General features: G+C 37.9%; 2 protein-coding genes across 2 annotated transcripts; both read right to left on the minus strand.

The window, feature by feature from the left end:
* Nucleotides 1-1,825: 1,825 nt before the first annotated feature.
* Nucleotides 1,826-7,064, minus strand: LOC120431215 (nose resistant to fluoxetine protein 6-like). Its single transcript, XM_039596359.2, has 8 exons — nt 6,794-7,064; nt 6,583-6,725; nt 6,377-6,514; nt 3,195-4,022; nt 2,934-3,127; nt 2,378-2,876; nt 2,172-2,313; nt 1,826-2,112 (listed from the first exon to the last, which is right to left on the minus strand). Exons 1-8 carry the CDS (start codon nt 6,885-6,887, stop codon nt 2,051-2,053), a joined length of 2,100 nt encoding a protein of 699 aa, XP_039452293.1. The 5' UTR covers nt 6,888-7,064; the 3' UTR covers nt 1,826-2,050.
* A 3,083-nt stretch (nt 7,065-10,147) lies between these two features.
* LOC120431216 (nose resistant to fluoxetine protein 6-like) lies at nt 10,148-12,080 on the minus strand. Its single transcript, XM_039596360.2, has 6 exons — nt 11,807-12,080; nt 11,208-11,752; nt 10,960-11,153; nt 10,565-10,902; nt 10,365-10,507; nt 10,148-10,304 (listed from the first exon to the last, which is right to left on the minus strand). Exons 1-6 carry the CDS (start codon nt 11,871-11,873, stop codon nt 10,182-10,184), a joined length of 1,410 nt encoding a protein of 469 aa, XP_039452294.1. The 5' UTR covers nt 11,874-12,080; the 3' UTR covers nt 10,148-10,181.
* Between the last annotated feature and the right edge of the window lie 248 nt (nt 12,081-12,328).

A 12,328-nucleotide genomic window follows, 5' to 3' on the forward strand; every position in this document is an offset into this window, starting at 1 on the left:
TCCCGATCGTTTGATACCCATATTGTGAAAATTGAAATTTTGAGTACTTTTTTCAAAAATTCGTAGTTTTGTGAAAATTTTGAGTATTTTCTTAAAATTTTGTTATTACATTCGAAATGTATGAAAAAATCCCGATCGTTTGATACCCATATTGTATAAATTGAAATTATGAGTATTTTTTCGAAAATACGTAGTTTTGTGAAAATTTTGAGAATTTTCTAAAAACGTTATTGTTACATCCAAAATGTATGAAAAAACCTGATCATTTGATACCCATATTGCAATAACAATATATTTTTGGTTTCTTTAGAGAATATGCATTTTCTAAATACAGGAAAAATACGTATTTTTGTGAAATTTTTCATGAAATGATAATTTTAATGGATAGCTGACATCATCCCGATTCCAAAACACTATAATTTTTTGATGTTTGCATGATTATTCATAGAATTATAGCCAATGTCTCCCATATAGCCAAAATCCCATAAGCTCTGTGCTTCAGTTAAGCACTGGTCCGTGCTTAACCGAGGCAGCTGAACGGTGCAAAACCGAGGCGTGCAAAACCGAGGCACGACTGTATACTTTTTTGAGTTAAAATAGAAGAAAAATCAACAGAGCATTTAAAAAAAAAAGATTAAAATTTATTCTTGATGTAATGACTTGGGTTTCAAAATATCAATTTAATCTGACAAATCATCCCTTTTCTCTAATTGATGATCCCTTTGCAATCTGAAAATTTTCAGCTTGAAAAATCATTTAGCTTGGATGCCTAATATATAAATAAGTGTAAAAAATCATTCTGATTGTTAAACATAAGATTTTATGGGCTATTTTAGCCAGTTTCGCACTCCGTCAAATTTTGTATTTTCGATTAGTGGACCCCGTAAAAATTGCATTTTTTTGGCGTGAAAAATCAACAAGCTATTTATCACCCATCATCTCCACCGACGGTACATATTTTAAATTGGTAAAATTAAAATGAATGACCAACTTTCTGAGAGTTCAGATATTTACACCAAATTCTTAATTGAGGTTTTGGTTAGCTTCTGTTTCTACATTTTAGACTCGATTATACGAAGCCTCGATTATCCGATGTTTCGATTATCCGAAGGTTTGTATGGTACTTCGGATAATCAAATCTTGAGAAATCACAAATTTTCGTATTTTTTTATTTCTTTTTTTTCAACTTCAAATGCAAGTTCCGCGACCCCATTTGAGTCAAATCTGACTGGTTGGTTGCCATTTTAGCTACCATTATGGATTTCAAAATTTTTAATCACTTTAGATTAGTTTAGAGTAGTTTAGGGTTCAGCTAAAGCTCATATTTACAGTAAAAAAAAAGACAGCGACATTTTTTTTTTTGCAATTCCGTCGTGAAACAACTTACTTTTTTTGTCATTCTCGAGCGATGAAACGGCCTACTTTTCTCTACCAAAAAAAAGCAGAATTGAAAATCAATATCTTTCAATACCAGTGTCGAAAAGTTTAACTTTTCAGTACTGAAATGGGTGCTAAAAAGTTGAACTATTCAGCACTAGTATCGAAAAGTAACAATTTTCAATATTTTTTTGTTTTGATCGGTGAATTTACTTAACACATGGACGTTTGGCATAAAATTCCATTCAAAACGCGTTTTTTGAAATTGCAAAAAAATTTGTAAGCAACTTGTTGCAAAGCTAGATTTTTTCTTCTTTTCTTCTTTTTGCAACTTGTTGCATAAACTACTCATTCATGATTCGATTATCCGAAGTGAAATTAAGGTAAGGTAAGTCTAGACTGTATTGACATTTTCATGAACAAAAAATTAAATTTAAACATCACAGCATTTAAAAACATTATTATGAACATATATTGGAGAACTATACATTATACAATAAATATTTGTAAAATTGTTTCGCTCATCTCTCGATGCTCGGTGATAGCACTCTCTGTTGATTTTTTTTAAGACACCGTCATTAATCACACTCTGAGAACCACGAATATGCAGAGCTGCCGGTTTTCATTCATTCATCGTACTACGTCCCTACCTGTGCTACGTCGTTCATTTCATTCACAACTTGCTGTCGACCCGGTTGAGGTTGTTATCCAATGTGACGACGTGGTTAGTTGCGCCTAAAAGAAGACTCACAATTCATTTCATGAGTCTTAACACATTGGTTGATGAATCTTACCTTCTCTCGCCTGGGGTCGCTTCCCGCTGCTTCCACCACCAAGTAAATGCTTGAATATGATATCGAACGGTTTCTCCACGAAAATGTACGCTACCAGTGCTAGCACGTACGTTATCAACGTTACCGAGGTGAAAACCACGATCTTGGGGGAGAAACAACAATCGATCAGTTGGAGATCACTTGATGAACATCTTGTAAGGACTTACCACCAACGGGAACGATATCCTCTGCGCTTCGTGCTGGTTTCCGTAGACGATCTTCATCACGCTCATGTGGATCAGGTAGAATCCAAAGCTGAGCCGTCCCAGCACTCGGTAGAAGGCATTCTCTAACAGCTTGGACGATCGCAACCGACCGAAAAAGCTGTCCCGTTCGGCGAACATGAGCAGCAGGAAACCGACGACCAAAAAGGAGGTGACCACCAGCCGATGAACTCCCGCGTAGAAGGACATCCACAGCGAAGGTTTGGCGAAATTGTACTGGTGGAACAGGGGCGCTGGCAGGCAGAAGGCAACCAGCGCTGGGAAAACAAAGTACTGCAACGTTTTGTACAGCTTCGACTTGGCCAACAGGAGGTCGTTCTTTTGCATTTCGTGGTACATGAAACCGACGAGCATTCCTCCGAAGTAGCTTAGACAGTGGGTTTCCGTGGCTTGGTAGCTTAGCGTGAACCAACGGTCGTACCAAAGCTGGAAGGCGTTTCCCCTGGAAGTTGGATTGTAATCAATTGTCAATTAACACACAAAAATAACTTTTGAGTACTTGTTGGTAATCAGCATTACAGCGTCCATAGAATAAAAGTAAATGTTAAGCATTGGAAGTGCCATTCCGAGGACCAACAGTATGTAGAAAATCGGTTTCATTAGATTTGGATACCTCCAAAGTATCATCACGATTGCCATCCCAAAGATAAACAGCTGAAAGTCGGCTGCCAAATACCACGTGTGAATTAGACACTGTTCAATGAAACATTAATTTAAAAAATATTTATCTTTGAAGTTTAACTGTTAAGTTTTCTCTTACCTGCTCCTCCGGCCTATAGTAGTTGTTCAAAAACAGTGCATTAATCCACCACTTGTCCCTGCAAATGGTCCTCACCATCGGCATAATCTTGTACGCCGAAGGACTAACCTGCAGCTGGTCATAAACGGACACTGAAAAGAGCATCACCAGCGCGTACAACGGCAGCGAGCGCAGAAACCGATTGACCACCGCCATCCAAAAGTGCCCCACCGAGAACCGTTTTCCCTCGGTGTACTTAACAAAATGCACCGCCAGCAGCAGGCCACTGATGGCGAAAAAGATGTCCACCTGAAAGGGGACCAACGAGAGGAACATCTGCACCCCAGGCATCGCCGACATTCGCTCAAACACCTCCGGGTTCTGGCTGGTGGTCATTCCGACGCCGATTCCCACGTGGCTCATCGTGATGGTTGTCATGGTTAGCACTCGGATGGCGTCCAGGAAGCGAAGATCCTGCTGGAGTGCGTTCGTTTGCAGCTTGATCGTCAGCCGGTTGAGATTTCTACGCAGTGAAAAGCATGTTAGCACGGAATCGGTCTTGCTTCCCAGCGGTGTCCGGTAGTGGTTGTGGTCGGTGGCCAGTTTGGCGTCGTACACGGAGGAGGCCACTGCCAGGATGAACAGCAACACGATGAGCGTGTAGTACAGGACGTCCCAAAAGTCTAAATCTCTGCTTGAGGTTGCGTTCGTTGTGCAATGTTCAATCTCGGAGAACACAGTCAGGTTGTACTCGGATTGCATGCGATAGTTTTGGCAGATGTTCAGTAGCTCGCTATACTGGCTTCTAAACTGCTCGATGTTTGGCAATAACCAGTCGTTAATTATGTACTTAAAGAAAAACAAAGAATGAAAAAGGAAAAAAATAATAAAAAGACCATGCGTCTCCATTACGACATAGAACATAAAGTGACATCTATGCAACGAAAACGACGAACCCTACTTTTATGCGCACTTTTTAAAGCTTGTTTTTTTTTTATACAAAAAGTTGATGTGCAGGAGTCACATAATCATTTCAAAAATTTAAACTTCGTATTCAATTCTACGTCAAACCAGAGAAGGATCTAAATCAAATCATACGACCTTTTTTTTGTTTGGCGTTTAGTGTGGTCCTAGCCAGGGCGGTCCAAAAAACAAAAATATATATATTTTTTTTCAATTCACATGTCTCCGAGCCGCTGAACTAATTTTAGATGGCGCAAGAGCAGGGTTATTAGCTGGACTTTTATGTAAACTGAGAAAAATAAGTCTTATTTGATCAACAACAAGATTTGTTTATTTAAAAACCAAGATTTTGGTTTATTCATTGCTAAACGCCAAAGCTACTTTTTTAAACAACAAACGACTGTTGTGAAATTGATTATTAATTTTTTTTTCGATTATACAGTTGACTCTCTGGCTATCGATCTTTCTCCTTCTGTCAATAAATTTTTCAGTCCCTTCAAGAAGCATGCTTTGATTTTTCGTTTTATAATTTGATAACTCCCGCTCTCAACGGTCACTTCAATATCGACAACGGGAGAGTGTACTGTATTCAAAAAAAAGGTTGTTGTTTTAATCATCAAAAAAAACTTGAATCATACCTCGTACAGGCTGATCGTACAAAATATTATACTGCTTGTAATAATACTAAAAAGTTTCTTTCCTTAGCATAAGGTTTCGGTCCTCGTAAAATTTTTGAAAATAATTTATCGGATTTCGGTATATCAATCGACCTTAAAGTACTATACTTCTCTATAGAAACAAAATCCAAGTGTTTTTTGCTGGAAACGTGATTAAAATACGCAACTTTTGACACTCAAATAAGAATAGGTCATCGCTAAAAATGTTCAAAACCCCACTTTTTATTTTCAAAAAACTATGTCCCAGAATCCTTTTAAAAAATTCACCATTTTTGGATATTTTAGGCCGTTGCAAATATTTTTTTGAAGTTTATGTCCCTCAGCTCTAACAAAATCGAGGGCAAAAAAATTAAAAAATATATAAATTGAAATTACAAGCCTAGGTTTCAACATTTGGATGAAAAAAGTGTTTTAAAATGCATTTTACAGGCGTACAGTTACATTCCAATCATCAGTTTTGATAATATCGAGGTATTGACGGAAGTTTTTTTTCGCAAAAAAAAAACTTTTCGTTGGACTGTACATTGGCATTTCATGAAAATTTAAAATGTTTTCAAAGGAGTTCAAACATACTAAATATGACTATAAACGCGGGAAAATGCATTTGAACTGGTTTTCAGTTGATTAAACTTTAATTTTCATTAAAATTTTGAGGTTTTCGAAAAAATATTTTTTTCCCTCCGGATTATTCAGGCCAACTTTTCGACATAAACTTTGAAAAATATTTGCAACGGCCTTACGTCAAACATCCAAAAAAATCACAGAAAAATAGGTTCAGCTGTGAGCTTTGTAATCCAGAGACCTTCAAATCAGCAAACAAAATTTTCATTTGATCTGTAAGTGTACTCAGCTATGTTTTTGAAATGTCTTGGTATTTTTCATGCGAAGCTCAACTAATCACCTTTTATTTGAAATGTGGCGAGCTAAAATTGGTTCAACTGTTTCAAATATTTTTCAATCGATTTTTTAGTTTTTTTAATGAAAATTGGAATGAATGATTTATTCATTTTCATCATAAATTTTGTTTTGCCCCATTATTAAGGCTAATGCCAATAGTTTTAAAAGTTTTTGTCCCTAGGCTCTGGTCGGGGTCGAGGGAAGGGCAAAAAATATAAAAATTGAAATAACAAGTTAAAGTTTCAACATATGACTTAAAAAGGTGCTTTAAAATGCATTTTACACTAGTTCAATTGTTTTGCAATTATTAGTTTTCAAAAATCGAAACGAAAAAAAACTTTTGCTGTACTAAACATCGAAAAATTTAAAAAATTCATAAGATTTTAAAATTATTCCAAACATAGTCAAAATTACTCTAAACGTAGGGGATTTTTTTAAATTAATTTCAGGTGATTGCACTCAACTATCCATTGAAATTTAGAAGTTTTTTGAAAACGCAATCCAATTTTACAAGCATTCTTTGTCGGCTCAAAATTTATCAAAATCCAGAAACTGTCGTTAAGCTCTTAGTAATGAACATTTCCACACGTTAAACTTTAAGCCGCATGACTAAGCACGGTCAAGCGCAGAAAGTCACTCAACTCTATCCATCACCGGCGTCATTACCTTAAACTCCACATCAAATTCGGGCTGCCAAAACCGTTGCTGATCGCGCAAATTTTCCACCAATTTTCGGCACGCCTCCACACAAACACCACGTGTCAGCACATCGTGCTGGTACTGGTACGCGTACTTGGAGTACTTCTGCAAGATGGAAATCCTTGAGATTGTTGAACGGTGTTCTGGTTTAGCTAACACTTTTAGACACTTGCTTGAATTGATCTCCAGAGTGGCGAATTTTCATCGGGTTTCACGACACTTTTCACGATACAAAATGCTCCCTCAGGATCTGATCGAAGACATTTGTCGATACTTTCGTATTGGAACAATGGTGGCATTTGATGGTATTCACTCACTAAAAAGATTAATATTTTGTTGAAAAATACTTTTCCTGATTTTTTTCAAAAACTTGATTTGTCTCACTATTGTAATCCACTAAACTCCACCCATTAGCCACCGGAAGGTGCTGGTTCGTAACCAAGGCCAGCATTAAAGATAGCCACGATTTGCATCCCATCGTGCACAGTTAAACTCTTGCACTAAGTTACGCACTAAACAACTGCTTCTTTCTTTTGCCTAGCTGCAAGGTAGTCAACGCGTGCCCGATCATCCAAAACAGTTCTGCTGCTGCTGCTGGAGATTTAAACATCTGATCGCTGCGCAGTCGTCCAACGGACTAAACTCCGCTGATCCAGCGGGTGACTACTAAGTACTCGTACTAGTTCCCAGTTAGCACGGAGAGAAATGTTCTAATGCAGTTTTACGACTGTAAAATTATATTGAGAGCGTCTCGAAATTATCGATGATTCGTCAAGTAATTTTGCACTACTTTGAAAAATCGCAAATAAATATACAGTATTTCAGAGTAGATGTTCTACCTTACACGTAGAACCAAGTTCAACAACAAACCGTTTAGTACAGTTTCGTTCCGGTCCGGTCCAGCCTCTCACTTTATTCACGTGGAAAGTTTTCGCGCAATGCTGCTGCTACAGGCGAGAAACGTCCGGGATTTGCATCCCATTGATAGTGTGTACTCAACATTCTCTGGCTGAGAACCCGCGGAGAAAAAAGAGCCTTTTGTGAGAATGAGCAAATCCCCCCGGAGCGTCATCGGGAGACGCGCCCCATGACTAATTTAATTGCTCCACAACGATCAGTAATGACGAGGTTTGTTTATTTTGCTGGAACCCATTTGCATGGTATACAATCACACATATTGAACTGCTGAACATTTTATACCTCATTTAAGAACTATCAACATCATTTTTTTTAATGATTTTCACATTTTCAAAAATGGTCACTCATGGTCACTATTTTAAAAAATGAAAAAACTGCAAATTTTTTGCTGAAATCAAACTTTCGTTGGCTAAATCTGCACTGCACTTTTTCGAAAAATTTGTATTGTACTTTTTGATTGCAAATTTAAATCTACGTTATCCCACCGGAGGTCGCGTACGTGTACTTTGTACACAGTTTGTAAGGGCATTTGTAAAAAATGCAAAAACACGCGACTTCCCGAAGGTTATAAAAATCAGGTCAAAAAAATCTTATGAGTACTTAGCTTTGGCTACTCAGGGTTCCTTCCAAGAATTTAGAAAGTTCAGTATTTTTTTTCATTTTCATCTACTTTTTTGTGGTTTGTGTAATTTGATAATTTATAATTCTTTAAATAACTACTAATTTCCTTTCCTATTAATAACCACAATAAACGTATATAAAAGACTGTCAAAAGAAGACAATTTGTATGTTAATATTCGTAAAAACTGTCCCTTGGGAAGATTTTTTTCTGATCGAATTGGTGTCTACGACAATGTTGTTGGTTAGGATAAGGACTTTTCAGTCACAATAGGAACACGAAAAACAACTTCCCGAGACGAGTCGTTTGCAAGATTTGCTACTGTAGATATCATTTTTTGAGAAATTGTCATACAAAATTTCAAACATCTTTTTGAGATGCAAAATCAAATATCCGATCGACACATTTTTTGATAAAGTGCACCGTTTTCTGGTTAGGGACCATCCACAAACCACGTGGACACTTTTTTGATAATCTCAACAAGTTGCAAGTTGGAGTAAAATTTTTCGAAAAATGTTTAGTTTTTTTTTTGCAATTCGAAAATACTTGATAAAGCTAAAGCGGTTCAGCAAAAAATCGAAGAATTGAAAAAGATTTTTATTCAAATCTTCGATAATATTATTTGCATTTCTTTTATGAAGTTTGCAAAAATGAACACTTTTCGAAAGTAAATTATAAAAAAAAGTATCACCTCACATTGTGAGCAAATCTTATGTTTTTTTCATGAAATGTTATTAACAAATATCGTTTTCGAGCAGGCAAAATAAAAATATCCAAAATATTTGCCTTCCCGTTTGTAATCATAGTAGCCAATGTGTTATGCTGAAAACGCTTATACTATACTAACATTATTGAAAATTCGTCACTTTTTGTTTACTAAAATGCAAATATCTCGGCTTTGCGTGGACATAAATTGAATGTTAAAAAAAGCAAAATGATTTCCGTAAAACTTCCTATAAGCTGAATGCATAAGTAAAACTTCCTATAAGCTGAATGCATAAGTTTTGTCTGCAAAATTTTTTGACTCGTTTTGGAGAGCGATTTTCCAATTTTTTTAGCTAAAAAAAATGTCTCCCTAAAACGCCCTGCCCAAACACAAGCTTTTATGGATTATGACTCTACATGAATTTGTTTAGGGGACATTAAACTATAACTTGAAGCCCAAGGCGACCAAATTTGAATGACTTTAGTATGATTGTTACGCACATTTCTGAAAAATACTCGAAAAATGCACTTTTTTCATTCAAGCTCCGCGCGCGAGTTGTAAACCATTTTTGGGAACTTTTTGTTGTATGGAAACATTGTTCCTGACATCCTAATCTATCATTCTAGGGGTGAGCACCAAAGATTTGACAACTTTTCTTTTTTTTTTTGGGACGGCCTACTTACTGCACATCGACAATTCACAAAAATTCAAACAATTTTTGATATTCAAATAGCAGAGGAATGGAATTTTAAATTGATTTTAGCTGATTGCACTTAAATTTCCATTGAATTTTGACGTTTTTGATGTTTAAGAATAATTGAGGTGCTGCTGACACGAAACAAACAAACAGATGAGTATTTTTTTAGGCTTGCTTTTAAGTCTTTCGACCTTTTGTCCATTTGACCTAATGTCATTCGAACTTTTGTCGTCTATTTTCTAAAAAAATCACAATTAGGGGAACTATACCCTTTCTCAGCCTATTTTTATTAACGGCCTATCAGCAGTTTGAACATGAATTAAAGTTTTCATAAAGTTTTTTGACTGTTCCAAAGTAATAAATAGCTCAAATAAAAGTGAGCAAGCAACTCTCCATTGTTGATACATCTCAAAATGTTGATTTAATAGCGGAAAACGGCAAAAGTGATGAGAATTGGTCGAACGGCTTAGTGTGATTATATTTCCCCTATTTGGTATATTTCCCCTATGTATTTGAATTTTGCTGAAAGTGCTCATGAGATAGCTTAGGTTCGCGTTCGTCTTTGAGAGAATATTGAACATATTTGTGAGAAAACATGATGGCATGAGGTAGTCTTTGTAATTAGTATATGGGTTCAAACTCCGGGTTGAGTTTAAGATATAACTTCTAATTCGTTGAAAATGACAGTCATGTTAGTATATCGGGTGCTTTATTTGTATTTAAAACGAGGTGTGATATGTACTAACTAAATTAATGATTCAAATATTTCGTATTTGTCTATTTCAACGAGACTTTTTATTTATTTAGCAAAACCATTTTCAATCTACTAACCTCAAATACGCTTTTTACTGGCCGGTTTGCTCGCCAGCAGATTGGCCACCGGCTGTTCAATCAGCAAGAACATCACCAACCCCAGTCCGTACGACAGCACCAACGTGATTGCCGTGCACAAAATCTGAAGAAAACATCGATTTAGTTCCAAATTTTGAGAGATTTGCGAGGCTGTAGAACGTACCAGCCTGGGAACACCGACGATAACAGGCGATTGAATAGCACTGGATGCTGCCGCCAGAAGCAGAACGTTGTTGTGGTATACGCAGTAGGTTAGCTTTCCCAGGGGTAACAGGTACCGGTGCTGCATTAGTTGTCTCAGTCGATCTTAAAAAAGTCACAGGTTATATAAGGTTAGGGGAAAAAAGTCGATCGACAACATACCTTTTTTGTTAAGTGCCATATTGATCAGCAAAGCTGCTACCGTAAAGCCGAAGCAGTTTTTGACCAGAGCACCGTATGTTGGCATCATCCGGGATAGAGGGTCCATCTTGCCTTCGTAGATGAACAGTGCCGGTAGGTAACAGGCAGCTAGGCAGCACATAGCCAGCAGTTTGACTGCTGACAAGACCTTTTTGAACAACATGCGATTTTCAGAGGATTTGTAACGTTGATACAGTAGTCCTGCCATTATTCCGTAGAAATAGCCGGCGCTGCTAGTATGAAACGGTTTGTACATACGCTCCAACCATTCATCCTCAATGAACAACGGTGTTGATATCCTTGAAGGTGAAACTGTGTTGAAGAAAATGTTGTCAAATTGAACCCTAGGGACTCACCTGATGGCACTGGTAAACAGTGGGGGTAGCTCTCTGAACCACATCTCAAGGCTTGGTCCAGCCAAGTTCAGCGTCACCATGAAGCCGATCCAGTACTTGACGGTTTTTGGAAATCGATGCATCGTCAGAAGGGCAAACAAACCGAACAGATAGAACTGGAAATCTGCGCTCAAATACCAGCTGGCTCGAAGACACTGTTGGAATGATTTCAAAGTTATTTTCTGAACAAACTTTTGCCACTTACTTACAGTTTCATTCGCGTTGATGTAGTTGTTCACAAATAACAGATTGCTCCACCAACTTGTTCGACAATTCTTCGATTCTGAGCCCACAATCCTTTCGTGCAGTGGTCCTAGCTGAATCCGGCGGTACAAGGTAGCTGTCACCAGCATCACTAACAGGTACACCGGAAGAATCCGCTTCAATCGGTTGATCACCTTGTCCCACAGCACGTTCCACCAGCGCCCATCGCATTTGGGATCTTTGTCGAGCAGGTCCAGAAGGTTCACGGTCAGCAGAAGCCCACCGATGGTGAAGAACCATTGCACCAAATTGGGCGTCAGCAGGGCAATGGCTGCCATAACCGGATTCGAAACCGTTTCTTCGACAATTTCCGGGTTTTGCAGCGGTACTCGAACCAGCTCCATGCTGGTGTGCAACAGGATAATCGAGGCCATCGTTACGAATCGAAAGCCCTCCAAAAACAGAAAGTCCTTGCTCTGTGCGGATCTTGGAGGGGTATTCAAGGATTGAAAGTTTCGCGAAATAGACCATATTGTAGCGATGCGGAGCCCTGGAAGAAGTTGAACTGTGACCTCACTTGATATTGTATTCATCGAATGCATACCGATTGGTCCGTGAGCCATAGATTTCTTTTTCAGGTGATAGTCAAGGATCGTACCCACAACTGCCATCCCTGCGAGCAGACAGATAATGGAAATACAAACTACATCCCAAGTATCGAGTGGCTCAGCTGTACGATTAGGTTCATGACAGTATTCAATCTCTGCGTATGCTTCCAGCCCAAAGTCCGACCTGATCTCTTGGTTGACGCACAAGCTCACCACTTCGCCGTACAGCTTTCGGTGATGCGATTGAAACGGGTAGTATTTGCTATCTTTGAGGTACTAAAAAGGATCAAACTTTCTTGATATCATTCAATAAATCAACTCGTGATACATACAGCGAAATCTACTGAAAAAGGTTGAACGACCATATCCTGTAACTGACTTTGGCCAAGTCCTTCAAGACTGCGTGAACATCTCCCGATGCAAAGCGCTCGTTCCAGCAAATTGTAGCGATAATTTCGAGCATTAGAACTGATGTCCTGCAATTTAATTACATTTTAACTTTATCAACAAATTCTTAT

Source organism: Culex pipiens, chromosome 3 (genome assembly GCF_016801865.2).
Source record: "Culex pipiens pallens isolate TS chromosome 3, TS_CPP_V2, whole genome shotgun sequence".
NCBI lineage: Eukaryota > Metazoa > Arthropoda > Insecta > Diptera > Culicidae > Culex > Culex pipiens.

Coding starts and splice junctions, on each gene's coding strand:
- LOC120431216 (XM_039596360.2), bottom strand. CDS start 11,873: ATGGCAGTTGTGGGTACGATCCTTGACTATCACCTGAAAAAGAAATCT. Junction 11,753..11,806: donor TATGGCTCACGGACCAATCG/GTATGCATTCGA, acceptor AACTTCTTCCAG/GGCTCCGCATCGCTACAATA. Junction 10,508..10,564: donor TATGGCACTTAACAAAAAAG/GTATGTTGTCGA, acceptor GACTTTTTTAAG/ATCGACTGAGACAACTAATG.
- LOC120431215 (XM_039596359.2), bottom strand. CDS start 6,887: ATGGGATGCAAATCGTGGCTATCTTTAATGCTGGCCTTGGTTACGAAC. Junction 2,877..2,933: donor GTAATGCTGATTACCAACAA/GTACTCAAAAGT, acceptor TCCAACTTCCAG/GGGAAACGCCTTCCAGCTTT. Junction 2,113..2,171: donor GCGACCCCAGGCGAGAGAAG/GTAAGATTCATC, acceptor GTCTTCTTTTAG/GCGCAACTAACCACGTCGTC.